The sequence below is a fragment of the Panthera uncia genome (assembly GCF_023721935.1).
Source record: "Panthera uncia isolate 11264 chromosome C1 unlocalized genomic scaffold, Puncia_PCG_1.0 HiC_scaffold_4, whole genome shotgun sequence".
In the NCBI taxonomy this organism is placed as follows: domain Eukaryota; kingdom Metazoa; phylum Chordata; class Mammalia; order Carnivora; family Felidae; genus Panthera; species Panthera uncia.
This window is the reverse complement of record NW_026057585.1, coordinates 12,982,119-12,995,972: the sequence shown is the minus strand read 5'-3', so window position 1 is coordinate 12,995,972 and position 13,854 is coordinate 12,982,119. Positions and strand designations below refer to the sequence as shown.

The 13,854-nt window shown below is 43.0% G+C and overlaps 1 protein-coding gene across 1 annotated transcript; it reads right to left on the bottom strand.

The window, feature by feature from the left end:
- Positions 1–4,414: 4,414 nt before the first annotated feature.
- On the bottom strand, positions 4,415–13,268 carry GNAT2 (G protein subunit alpha transducin 2). The gene is made up of 8 exons (XM_049616631.1): positions 13,151–13,268; positions 11,423–11,465; positions 10,994–11,135; positions 10,117–10,274; positions 7,815–7,943; positions 7,454–7,583; positions 5,612–5,765; positions 4,415–4,605 (listed from the first exon to the last, which is right to left on the bottom strand). Exons 1-8 carry the CDS (start codon positions 13,266–13,268, stop codon positions 4,415–4,417), a joined length of 1,065 nt encoding a protein of 354 aa, XP_049472588.1.
- Positions 13,269–13,854: the final 586 nt, after the last annotated feature.

Genomic DNA, 13,854 nt, shown 5'->3' with positions numbered 1-13,854 from the left:
TTTTTTTACTGCATTTATTCAGTGAAAATGGAAAGCTACCTCAAAGTAAAGACAAAATCCTGTGACAGAGGTCTAACTATATATATGAAATAACATGAATATTCATTTACAGTTGGTGGATAAAGAGCAAAGCTAGCTAGCTCTAAATTACAGACTGGAAAGTCCTTTTGAAACAAGGCTAGGGAAAAGATAAATAAGAGGACTGTTTGAGCAGCCAAATAGAAGACTCTTATGTATGTTTGCTGCTAACCCCGTGTTCTCTTCCTGAAAGCTAGTGGAAATCAACAAGGTAGCAGAAATAATCCAATATTAGCAAATAACACTGCTGGGATACACCGTCTCAATGTATTAGCATTCAGATGTAAGATCTTTGACAGCTGGAATATTAAATTTTGTACAATGTGGCTTATCTCCTATCCTCTACTACCCCCCACCCCACCAACCTCGTCTCCTGCCCCCATACTCCTTTCAGTTATCCAAACATTTTTACCTAGAGGCTTGTTTAAATGTAAGAGAGATTCCCAGTAGACATAACAAATCACAAGAAATTACCTGTTCTTTCTGTTCTTCCTAAACTGTTCATCTGTGCTCATGGAGGATAAAGGTCCTGAGATCTCTCAGAATCTTATGGAGAGTTGTTTGTCACTCTGGATTCTGGTCTTTTCCCTGCTTCCAATCATCTATGAAATCTCTGTCTTAACATCTCTCATCTGTTACTTAAAGTTGGACTAAATTATTCCTTTCAGCTATGACATTCTGTAATCCTGAGGCAATCGAAATAACATTTAAAAGTGCTTTTGTAAATATTCTTTATGATACTCAAGATTATACTATACTGCAAAACAAGTAATCTTATAAGGCAGTCCCAACAGTTGTATTCATTGTAGCCGGCCGTCTTTTCTCAGCATCACTTTTCCCATATTCATTTTGAACACCTGAAATGAAGTTCAACTGTAAATTTCTCTAAAATTTGTGCAGCTGGGTAAAAACAAAGGTCTTTGTTTTGCATTTAAATTCAGTTCTTTATTTCTGTTCATACTAGTGCTTGCCTTTTCATGGCCAGATGGCAGAAAAGTTCCCTTTTGCAGTCTGCACTATGTCTGTCTGACCTCACAGAAATGTCTTCATGCTTTTACCTAGCAGGATCACCAGAAGCTCTGGCACACTTGCAATCCCTGGGCCAACACTGAAGCCTGCTGGAATCTGTGCTCCGGGGGCTGTGCCGGGTAGAGAGGGCAGTGGGAGGTAAGAGCTCTTCACCCTTCACCACCTTCTCCACCCAGCATGGCCAGCACACTTTGGTCTACGGCACATCTCCAGTTATAGAGTGGGTTCTCAATGCTGTTATTTCTTACCTCGGGAATGGGGCTACCCTGATTTGGACTATTTGGGGTACATGTTGCGTGAATTTTTTTTTTATCAGAGTAGGAAGTGTTACAAGTAAATGTGTCTTTTATATTGCTTTTAAGACTGAATTTTTGTGCTGCTTTTATCCACAGAACGTAAAAGCACAGTTCCGATTCTGTTGTATTCTTTCCATTATATTTTTATTGTGGTAAACTATACATAACATAAACTTTACCATCTTAATCATTTTTAAGTACATAGTTCGGTGGCACTAAGCACATTCACATTGTTGTGCAAATTGTCACCACTGCCCATCTCCAGAACTTTTTCATCTTCCCAAACTGAAACTCTGTATCCATTAAACACTAACTCCCCATTCCCATCTCCTCCCAGCCCCTGGGAATGTAAGTACAATCGTATAGTATTTGTCCTTTTGTGTTAATTGTACTGTATTTTTGTAAAAAAGATAAAGAAAAGCAACTGTCATCAGATCTACAAGAAATGGAACATACTTCACATTTGGCTTACTGTCATCAGTGGCTAAATGCGCTGCAAGGGAACTACATTAAGATCTCTGCCCTCTAAGGATATGAACGGGATATTAATTACACCTTCAACGAACAAACTTAAAGTTATTTATATTTTTGTTATTTTATGCTAATTTCACATTCCACTTTGAGACTGATTTGTATTCAGTTTGGAGATGATTTTGTTAAATATGGTTTAGAGATGGCATAATTTAAAAATAACCAAGAATTTGGGAGTGGGAGGAGCTTAGGGAAATGAGAAAATTGAATAGTGTGGTGTATGGTGGGCTTTCAGTAGCATGGTACATATATAGAATGCTGGCTTGGGATTCAGGAGACCTATTTTGGAGTTCTAGTTCTGCTACTTCCTAGCAGTTTGATCTTGATGAAGACACTCCTTCTCCCTGGGCCTCAGTTTCTTATCTATAAATTACTAGTGATGGGCCTGGACTATTTTAAACTTCCTTCTAGCTTTACCATTTTAAGAATTAAGATTGCAGTTCATGAAAATCAGGTCGAATTGTTTCTGACCTACCTTGTTACAAGAAAGAATTTCTGATGATAAAATTCAACATTATAGTGTAAATTTAAAAGGAAGCAAAAGAAGACAAAGACAGCAGAGTGAGTAGAGTACCAGAAGACCAGGCCCATTGGCTATTTTCATGCTTGGACTATAGGGCCGGTTCTATATGAACATCCGTAACCAAGAAGCCTAGGGTAGGCTTTTATAGTTTGGCCTCTAACCAAGTCCTGCTTAGAGTCAAAGAGCAAGGAGAAGATAATAAAAGAAGTAAACAATCTGATACAATTTGTGGGGAAGTTGGGCTACCCTATCTGAAGATGGGATAAGTGAGATAAATTAGATTTGGGGCCTGAATAGACAAGATCTTAGCTGGAGTGAGGATTCTTAACCTGGGACTTCAGGGCTCCAAAGGTAGAATTTATTCCTAGTATGTTGGTTTCCCTTATAATTTTATGCATTTTTAAATATCCTGAGAAGAGGTCTATAGGTTTCATCAGACTGTTGGAGGGATCCATCATGCAAAAAAAGGCTCATAACCCCTGTATATGGAGTTAAAGCAAAACAGGTTAGTGATAGTTGGAATATGCCATTTAGAAACAGTCCCTGAACAGAGCTCTTGGATGCATGAAGTCTTGCCCAGGTTTTTTTTATGTGGTAAAGTTTTATAATTGGCAATAGTCAGAGTACTTTCCCTTATTTCTCTGGTACTTCTCCCAAGTTGACTTCTTTTCATGGAATCAAAAAGACGATTAAATGAGTCCAATTTTAACAGCTGCAAATTTATTCTTCAGTGTATTTCAAGCTCATATGGCTCTCTAGTATCAATATTGCTAGTAACAGGCTGAGTGTGAATATGTGTTTCTGGCAAGGAACAGATTTTCATTTTAATTGACACTTTCCTTTATATACTAAATCTTGGACGCCAGGAGCTTTCCTCACTAGTAGTTGTAGATGCTAAATCTGTACTTGACTTCGCCACCTCCTGTCAAGATAAACGCAAGCTTCGTTTCCCCTCAAAGGAGTTCAGAGAAATAATTTACTTGTTGTCCTGTATCGGGAGATGTTGTTTTCAGCCAGGCATCACATGGATCCAACTGCAAAGATTTTCAATGCCCAAAGCAAGATCAGCTGCTTTTTTTTGTTCTGAAACATGTAGCAGTTGAAATGAGAATTCTAGGTTTGCTCAGTTACTCTAAATTCTGTGATCGAGAAGTGGTAGCAATAAAAATCATTAATACTCCAAGTGGGAGTGTGTTGAAGTCTTCTAAATTTATTCAGAAAGTGTCTTGTGCACCTGAGACAGTTACTTACAGAGATAAAGGAAACTCAGTTTTTACAGTAGTTGGGGGGCAGAGAGAGAGTCTGCTTAATAAAGATGATCATTTTTAGACATGTGCCTTAGAAACTAACAAACTTACATCTTCTATTCAGTGATCCAGATCTCTGAGCTAAGGCACATAGGGTCTGTTAGTAAAAAATGATGGTAAGGTTTGCTGAGATCTCATTTTTTATTTTTTAATTTTTTCCAGACAGTAGGGAAAGTTGCTATTGTGCTTGGGATAGTTCATCTAAAAACTTGGTCTTGAATTTCATAAATGGCTGCTTTTACATAGGATTTCTTTCTGTGACTCTGACCACACAGCTTTTATGTTCCTTCCCTTTAGTTATGTTTGTGATCATTAAGAGTAACCCTGTGAAGTAGTAGAAAAGTTACCTTCATTTTATAGATGAGGGACTCAAGGCTCAGAGAAATGAAATATTTATACTTTGTAGTAAATTGCAGAACCAGTACTGGCACCTGGGTCTTCTGACTCTTGGGTTTGTATTCTTTAAACTGCACTAGCTACCCCACTTTGAAAAGAATATATGGGACACAGTTGTGATCATGTAGAGTCTGTCTCCAAGGGAGAATGGATTCACTCTTCATGCCATGGTATATTGATCTATGATTTTTCTGCTTGAAATGAACCAGATTCCAAGCCTGTTTGTGGAATGTATACTTGAGGAGTGATGAGGATTAGAACAGCCCACAGTCCTTGAGATTTTCTTTGATAATAATATCTGTAACTGCATCAAATACAAATTTGACATTCTGTGTGTCTGTAGCACAGGTCATGTGACTGTAGATTTCTTTGACATCTTTTCGCATGTTGAGGTCAAGGAACTGACTCTTGATGTAATTCCCTGCATCTTCAAAAGAGTTGTTCCCTGGTTTTCCAGAAAAAATAGTGAAGAAATGGGATAAATTAACCCTTTTTAGCTGCTGGCTTTTTTTTTAATGTTAAAATTTATATATTTTGAGAGAGGAAGAGTGCAGGTGCACATGGTGTGCTTGCATACAAGTTGGGGGAAGGGCAGAGAGAGGAAAGAGAGACTCTCAAGCAGCCTCCACACTAATGCATGGCTTGATCCCACGAACCACAAGATCATGACCTGAGCCAAAATCAGGAGTCAGACCCTGAACCAACTGAGCCACTCAGGCATCCCTGCTCACTTACTTTTTAGGTGACCCACTTGATCCTTGAAATGTGTTGGACAGCTGCAGTTGGGAACATAATTTTAAAGGGAGGGTCCTCTTCTCTATTGTACTCCAGTGTTTATCACTTGAGTTGAGCAACAGAATTGAGGAGAGGGATCTCTTTGTCTCTGCCCTTGATTTCTGGGAGGTATCATTTAAATAGTCTGTGGCTCTCCTGCATCCTGTCTATTCTGTTCCAGGGACATTTGATTTTAAACTTACTACTGAATACCCAAGTTTCTTAGATTAGACATCGAAGTATCACTTGGACATCACAAAGCGCGTAAGAGGAACTGAGTATTAAGGGGATATGGCGGGGCGGGGCAGGGGGGCGCCTGGGTGGCTCAGTCAGTTACGTGTCTGACTTCAGCTCGGGTCATGATCTCATGGTTTGTGAGTTTGGGCCCCATGTTCGGCTCTGTGCTGACAGCCTGGAGCCTGCTTTGAGTTCTGTGTCACTCTCTGACCCTCCCCCACTCATGCTGTCTCTCTCTCTCTCTCTTTCTCTCAAAAATAAATAAACACTAAAAATTTTTTTTAAGGGATAAGGGATCATCAGCCTGGCAAAGCAAAGGAGTTTCACACTTAGTACCTCTTAAAGACAGGTTCCTTTATGTCTTCTTGGTATAGGAAATGAGGCAATCACCAGTCGTTACCAAGAAAGCATTACCATTATCTCCATCCCTTGACACTTACCATCATACTCTGGAAAACAAATGCTGAGATGGACTTTCTTGATTTTTTCCTCAAAGAGGTCCTTCTTGTTGAGAAAGAGGACAATGGAAGTAGCCGCAAAGAACTTGTGGTTACATATACTGTTGAAGAGGTGTAATGACTCATGCATGCGATTCTAGTAAGAGGAGACACCATCAGAGATATCAGACTGAGCTTATGGGCTATTGTCTACTTCCTGTTCTTGTTCCCCTTGGAGAGACTAGTGCTCCAAATGTAAGAGGAAAGTTGGGGAATAGCTTATCTCTTTTTAGTGTGGTGGGATAGGGCCAAAGAAATCTAGCTGCCTTTCTCATCCTTTTTCTGTCATAGCTGTGTGACTTGGGGGAAATCCCTGAACTTTTCTGAGTTTTAGTTTCCCTGTCTCATAGGGTTGTTATGGAAGTTCAATGAGATCATGTATGAGTGTCTATGATAGTGGCTGGCATATAGGTGTACAATAAATGTTAGGTCAATCTTTGGCAGCCAGGGCACTGCGAAGGACTTTGACTCCGTAAGTGCTGCTTATACAGAGTTGAAACTAGGCCTGAGTTGTCATGTGCCCATTTGCATCTCCATGATAATTTTTCTTTTCAGGATGATTTTGATAAGCTTCTGTTACAGAGTCCTGGATCTCTGTGTGGGCAGGAACGTAATAGGAATTATTGCCCCAGTGTCAAATGGTGAGGACTAGAGAATTTCTCAGCGCCATACCACAAGCCCTTCTCCCTTATTTCTTCCTCTGATTGCCACTCTGAGCAGGTGAGAAGTGGTGCTATGTATCTGCAGAGTCTAGATGTTGCCAAGTGCCCCAGACCAGCCTGTTTTTAGGGAGCAGGGCCTTTAGGATTTCAAGTATGCTATTATCTGACTTGGGCTCAATCTTTTCACCCAATGAAGAAAGAAAACAAATCTACTTTTTGTGGCCTTTTGTCATTGCTAATGCTCCTGTAGAACCCCTTAAGACTTCATAGACTTCAGGGTTAAAGGTGGAAGAGATCTTGAAAAATGAATGACCCCATAAGACATTTTGGCTAGAGGATATTCATAGTGCTCTAATGTGAACTTGAACTACTAAGGAGAAGGGAGAACAACTGAGACAGGGATGGGAGTATAGGAGCTTTGTCTCCTATCAATAAGCTATGGGCCTCCATTAGCATGTTCCATGCCTTGATATTCTCTGTCTCAGACTCCAAGACTGGGCGGGCTGACGCTTGGTCTGCAGAGCTCCTATCTTGTTAAATTCTGCAGGCTCAAGAGACTCACCCCTCAGGTAGTCTTCCACGTGCCAATTTAAGTGGCATGTGAGAAACCTGGTCTGCAGGTCTCCCCTTAGTCCTGTTGACAGTACATATTTAGGCTTCCAAGTGAGGTTAGTAGTCCAACCCTTCTATCCTGTTGCACAAAGATGCACATCATACATTGTTTTTCTGCTGTATCATTTTCATCTCCTATCCTTTATTTCCATAGGTGGCCTGGAAGAGTCCTAAGTGTAACCCCTGCGCTTTGCCCAGTTGTGATCCCTTGTCCCTTTAATACTCCGTTCCTCTTGTGAGCTGTGTGATATCCAGGTGATTCCTGGATGTCTAATTTGAGACCAAGCTCACCTCTAGTAAATCTAGACCTCCAAAGTGCTAACCTGGAACCTGCAAAAGGGGAAAGTTTTTCTAGAATTATTTACTGAGGCATTGATTTGTGTGCCAGAGGACTGCTAGACTGTCAGTGTTAGCTGAAATCACCCAAGCTGAAGAATTGGTGACACAAAGCTTAGAGGAAGGGTCACAGGGGGACTGTCTATCAAAGCTGCTTACTGTAAGGGCCACTTACCACTTCGTCGTCTTCCACTAGCACCATATCATAGGCACTGAGGGCCGCACAGAAAATGATGCAGGTGACTCCCTCAAAGCAGTGGATCCACTTCTTTCTCTCTGATCGTTGCCCTCCCACGTCAAACATCCTGAGGGAAGAAGCAGCACATGTACTTGGTGTTTACAGAGGGGTGGCCACTTTGGGGCCAGTCGGCAATGAGATGGGAAATGGGGAGGAAAGAGGGACAAATAGGATAGTTATTCAGATTGGGCTTTAGTGAAGGCCAAGAGGCATCCCCAGTCCCCTTTTTTGGTATCTGAGGTGACCCCAGGGAACCATGTGTGTATCTGTGATGCCCCCCAGAGAGCTGTGTACTCACCTGAAGTTCAAGTCTTTGACGGAAAACTTGGTCTCAATGATGCCTGTGGTTTTGACTCTGGATCGTAGCACATCTTGCTCATTAGGGAGGTAGTCGGGGGCTGTAATCCGGTCTAATTGGTTCAGGTAGCTAGAGAAAAGAGATTGGAATGGATTAAACTTTACACAGCCAGGGCCAAGAAAGGTAAAGGTCCTACCCAAAGTTATATAACTAACTTGGTGATGGAATCAGGACTAGAGTCCATATTGTTAAATCTAGGGTTCTTTCCTTCAAACCCTCATGTGTCCTTACAAAAGGGAGTGTGGGCTGAGAGGCATGCCCAGTTGTGGCAGGGGTTCTGTCGCATTTAAGTCAAATCAGATAACTTTTCCTTAAGTTTTGCCTGGCTACAAAGTTTTCTAGATCCTTCAGTAAGATTTAGTGGTTTAAATGAGTGTCAAAAGTTCCAACAAGAAGCAGGAGTAGGGGCTCCTGGGTGGTTCAGTTGATTGAGCTTCCGACTCTTGATTTTGGCTCAGGTCATGATCCCAGGGTCGTGGGATCAAGCTCTGTGTCGGGCTCTGTGCTGAGCGTGGAGCCTGCTTGAGATTCATTCATTCATTCTCTCTCTCCCCCCGCCTCTCTCTTCTCCTCCCCCACTTTCCCTTTTCCTCCCCCTCCCCCACTCATGCTCTCTTTAAAATAAATTTAACAAGAAGCAGGAGTAGACTAAAAGAGACTTCAGAGACATAAGAGACGTGAATCAGTTTAATACATGGACCTTGTTTATATCCTGAATCAAGTTGAGGAGCAAACAGTTGAGATAACTGGGGAAACTTAAATGAGCACTGGCTTGGATATTTGATGACATCAAGGAATTATTAAATATTTAGGTGTGATGGTTATGTTGTGATTTCTTTTTTTAAAAAGAGCCTCTCTCTCTCTCTCTCTTTTTTTTTTTTTTTTTTTGAGAGATACATAGTGAAATTTTTAGTATGTAATGATAGGATATTTGGGACTTTCTTCAAAATAATCCAGTGGGAGATGGAGAGAAAATGGAACAAGAGTGGTCATGAGCTGGTAACGGTTGAAGTCAGGTGATTCACTGTATTATTCTACTTTCATATGTGTTTGACAATTATCATGAAAAAAACTTTTTTTTTAAAGACGAGGAAGGCAGATGTGAAGTGGGATGACAGAGAAGAAGGGAAGGAAAATTAACAAGTGTGTAGTATATGCCAGTATTTTCACATTTAAATTCTCATTTAACCTCATACACCTTCAAGTTTCATGTCCCATTTTACAGATGAATGTTAATTTCAGAAGAGTTGAATAACTTGTCCAAGGTCAAGAGGCACTATGGTATATTGTAAAAAGCATTCAACTTTGCGGTCAAATAGACCTGGAGTCAACTTCAACCTCTGCCATTTAACTATGTGACTTTGGGCAAGTTAGTTAACTTCTCTGAACCTCAGTTTTTCATCGGACTAATACAAAGTACTATCTACCTCGAATAATCAAACGAGGTGGTGCACCTCACACACCCAGCAATGCCTGGGCCTTAGTGAGTAAGTGCTCTGTGGATGGTAAATGATAACTGTGTTACAAAATTAGATGACAGAAGAGGGATTAAATCCAGGTCTGTCTGACTACAGAGCTCATGCCCATCTATGAAACCATGCTGTTTGAGGTAGGCTTGATAAACTCTCTGTACCTTATCTTTTTGGAATCAGCTTTGCAAAGTTGGTTCTTTTAAATCCCTGACCTACTTCCTTTGGTTTGCCCTGGAAGTTTCTGTGTCCCTTGCCCTGGCACCCTGATGTAAAATGCTATGTGTGAAGGAGGCATTTGTTTCTGGTTGGTGGCCTAAGTAAATACACCTAGGTTACCAGCTAGAATATTCCACCCTGAAAAGGCCATTGTTAATCACCTGTTTCCTGGGAGGGCATGTGGCAGAACTGCAGGTCTGTCTTTGTGTTTGTGGTTCTGAAAGGAGAGACTATGTGCATGAATTTAAGAGGACAGCAGTCTGAGGGCTACTAAGCAGGGCACATTTGTTTTTAATTTGGGGGTCTTCAGCTCTATAGGCTGCAGTGAGCCAGATTGAAGCAGCAGAGTGGTGGCAACTATGTCTGTGTCCCTCTCTAAAGGCATTAAGTTCAAAGCATAGTAAAACACTGCTTAAGCCCAACACAACAGGTATCCACGCTGAATTCAGTCCTTTGTGACTCCAGCTTTCATGCCTGAAATTTTAGTCTGCTTGTGATTTCTCCTAGAAGGTTGTTTATAGCTAATCCCACCCCTTCCCCAGTCAGAGTCTTACTAAGATGCTGAGTCATTGAGCTGGTACTCTGCAGCTCTCTCGAAGCAGGCTTGCACCCCACCATCCTTCCACAACTTCCTGATGACCTCAACCAGCTCGGGAGGCATGGTGCCCTCCTCAGTGGAGTCAGCCAGGGTGTTGAGCTGTCGCCCAGTATCCTGTAAGGCAGAAACCTGGCTGAGAACTACACAGGAGTAATGGCTTTCCAGGAGGCTCCTGGGAATACTACTGAAAAGAAAGCATTTTGCATTGCTACTAAAGCCTAAGATGGAGATTGCAGCCAGTGAAGATGTTAAGAAAACATATGGATTAATTTTGAGTGTGCTTCTGAGATGTAGAGGGTGGCAATTTCTCCAGTCCTAGGATGTCTAGGGGAAAATAGGTTCCAGGGGCTTCCTCTGTGGTGTTTCTGTCTCCCATCCTTAGTTCAAAAGAGTACCGCCACAAAATGTGGGCCCTCTGCTCACAGGGAGGTTGGAAGTTTAAAGACCAGATTGACCATGACATAGATCAGATGGTAGACAACCATCACCTTTGTTCTTTCAATGATCCAAAGCTAGGAAAAGACAAATGCCAGAACTAGGGATTTAGCTTGTAAAAGTTCCATGGCCAGGCAAGGAGCCCAGGGGAGCATTTTAGATGGTAAGATAAAACAAAAAGGCAGAGGAAGCTGAGAACAGGTTTTGGTAATGTATTATAAAGGTAGGGATTGCATACTTCTCCAAGACTGAAGTAAAAAGACTGGAAGCTCAGTAGGTAGGACTTAGTTCTATGAAACTCCTTTCTGACCCATATTTCCTCATAGCTTGTCAGCTGCCTGTTTTCTGATCATTAGCCTTTCCTTCCAACCTTAACCGCATTGCTGTTAACCACATACCGCACAGCTTGGTTCAGCATAGTCAATACCCAGTGTGGACATGGCCTGGATGATAGCCAAGATGGACTGCAGCATATTCCCGTAGATGATGGCCTTGTACTCCAGACACTCTTCTGGCGAATAGCCATCCTGATGAATGATCCTGCAAGACACCCGGCCCATAGTTGGACCTGAGTAACCAGCCCTAAGGGATTGGGGATCTGGAAGGATTGAAAGGGTCATAAGAACACAATCTATTCCTATTGCTGTCCCAAAGTGGAGGGTGAGGGGAAAAGGGCATGCAGATGAGGGGCATTGGGAATCAGGTTCTTTATATCCTTTACATCTGGGTGCCTTCAGGATGAAGAGCCCTTCACCCTCCATGCCTCTACTGGCTCTACTGACTTCATCACCCTACCTCAGTCCTCGGGGGGCTTTGTTCTTACTCACTTCATCTGTTTGACGATAGTGCTCTTTCCTGACTCCCCAGCACCTGCAGGGAGAAATGTTTATGCTTCAGGTTTCCACCAATTCTCCCCAACCCTCCAGTAGATGGCTTGTGAGAAGTCTAAGCCAGGGCTTGCTTGAGAGTCTTGTTAGGAGACAACCTGTAGGGATGATTGCTGCCCTCAATTTCTGCCAGGCTTGAGCTCAGGCCATTCAGTCTGGATTTAGAGCAGAGTTTCTCAGCCTCTGCACTGTTGACATTTTGGGCTGGACAATTATTTTTTTTGTGGGAGGCTGTCCTGTGCATTGTAGGGTGTTTAGTGGCATTCCTGGCCTCTACTCACTAGAGGCCAGTAGCACTCTTCTCTTCCAGTTGTGACAACTAAGAATGTCTCCAGACATTCCCGAGTGTCCTGGTGAGGGGTGAGGGTGGTGGCAAAATCTCGTTGAGAACCACCGATAGAGTCAGGGAATTCCTTTAACACGTTTCTCCTCTGCCCAGTTTTACTCAGGAGAGTGATCTTGGAGCAGGATTGCAGAGAGCTGGATAACTTCACTGAAATAGTTTTTTTCATCATCTTGCTTTTTCCCTTATTGGCTAAAATGCCCTACTATCCTCTCATTTACACTCTGCTCTCCCTCCACATACCCTTCAACTCTCTCCCCCAGTTTGCACTGCCCTGATGCCCTAATCTCCCTCCCATTTAGTCTATGCTGGTTCCCTTTAAGCTGCTTATCCTGAATGTAGAAGAAAGCTGCTTAGGCTTAAAAGATCTCTCAGTGGCCTTGCTATATCTTTCCCCTTCTGTAGCTTTTGGGCTTCTTGGAGTCTGAGTCCAGCTTACAGTGGTATGCTCACAGATTGGCTGGGCAAAAGGAGGTGCCACCGCCTGGGGCTCCAGTTCACAGGCTCCTCATGGGCTTGGAAACAGCCCAGCCAGCTAATCTGCTGCTGCAAAGACCCCCCAGCTAGCCTATCTCTGTACTACTGTTGGGTTTTTTTTCCTAAACCAGGTGTCCCAAACTCTTTATTGAACCAAGAGGTTCTGTTTGCAGCTGTGACCAATCTCTCTGACCAACAGAAGAAGGTGCTTGTCGTTTTTCAGCACAGACCTGTGATCTGCTTAGGGCTCATCAAGTTGATGAACCTCCCATCTGGAAGGGGCTTTCAAGGCAGCTACTGAACAGAAAGCCAGGAAAGGACTGCCGTAGACATTCCTCCTCCCTCAGGGCTGGCTCACTAGTTATAAAATGTATACAGAATGTTTACTGGAGGCAAGGAGAAGGAACCCATTTATGTGGCAAGAACCAGTGGGCCTGCTTCTGGGACTACATGGCACTGATGCTATGGCAGGACTTCTGAGTCCACTGACTCAGAGCTTTCTGACTGCAGATCAGGTAACTCTAAGCCCAGGGTTCACGGCATTTACCAAGCTGTGAGGTGTGGGGTTTGGTTAGATTTGGAGATGGATGGGTCTCTCCCAGCCCTTGCACACTTCCTGGTTCAAGGAAGAGCAGAACTATTCCAAGGTAGCTTTGGTATTCTGCATCTCCTTGGGGTGGCTGTGCTCAGCCCTAGAGCCCTGATCCCTTAGCCTGAGACCAGATGGGGAGAGGAAAATGACCGGCCATCTGTCCTCCCCATGGGGTGGGCTAGAACCCATCTACCATTCAGGATAAGCAGGAAGGAGCAGTACCTTCTTCTCTGGCTCATCCTCCCATCTCGCTCACCCAGCAGTAGCAGTTTGACGGTCTTGGCTTCCTTGTCAGCATCCTCCTGCAGCTTCTTTTCTAGCTCCTTGGACCTCTTGGCCAGTTCTTTGTCCTCAGCACTGACTCCACTCCCCATCTTTCTGCTATCTCCTTCTCCGCTGCTTCTTCTGGCCCTTAAGCTTCTTCTCTAGGGTTTCCTATCTGTGAGATGGAAGATAAGGAAAAAGTAAATTGGGATCGAGTATCAGTTTTGTAGTCTTCCTCAAAAGCTGGTCGATAAGGGGCTTGGTGAGGGAGCAGGCTCTAGGTTCTCGTCCCCTGCCTGTCTTGGGTGAGACTTTCTACCCCAGCTGGAGACCTACTTAGTCTAGGGATTGTAGCCTTTTTATCTAGCAATGTGATGGGTCAAGCCAATTAAGAGCTCAGTATGACAAAGGGCAAAGACGTGTTTCTGTAACTAAGAAAATGGCTGGATTTTGACACAGGAGGACAGAATGCGGGTACTGGAGCTTTCTGGAATGAGATCACAGCTGTCCCATCCTTTTGAGGGGCTGATCTCCTAAAAGTCTCTTTCTTCCTTGGATTCACTTGCATTTTAGCTCTAGAGATTAGATGTGTAAACATAGGAAGCTCTGCCTGTCCTGAGACTCCAGATTTTAGAGTCTTGTTTTCAAGGGCTTCAAGGCATCAAAGCACCCTCTCCATCATACCAGGCTGGTCCT

Coding starts and splice junctions, on each gene's coding strand:
- GNAT2 (XM_049616631.1), bottom strand. CDS start 13,268: ATGGGGAGTGGAGTCAGTGCTGAGGACAAAGAACTGGCCAAGAGGTCC. Junction 11,136..11,422: donor ACTATCGTCAAACAGATGAA/GTGAGTAAGAAC, acceptor GGTGTCTTGCAG/GATCATTCATCAGGATGGCT. Junction 7,944..10,116: donor CTCAATGACTCAGCATCTTA/GTAAGACTCTGA, acceptor TCTTTTCTCTAG/CTACCTGAACCAATTAGACC.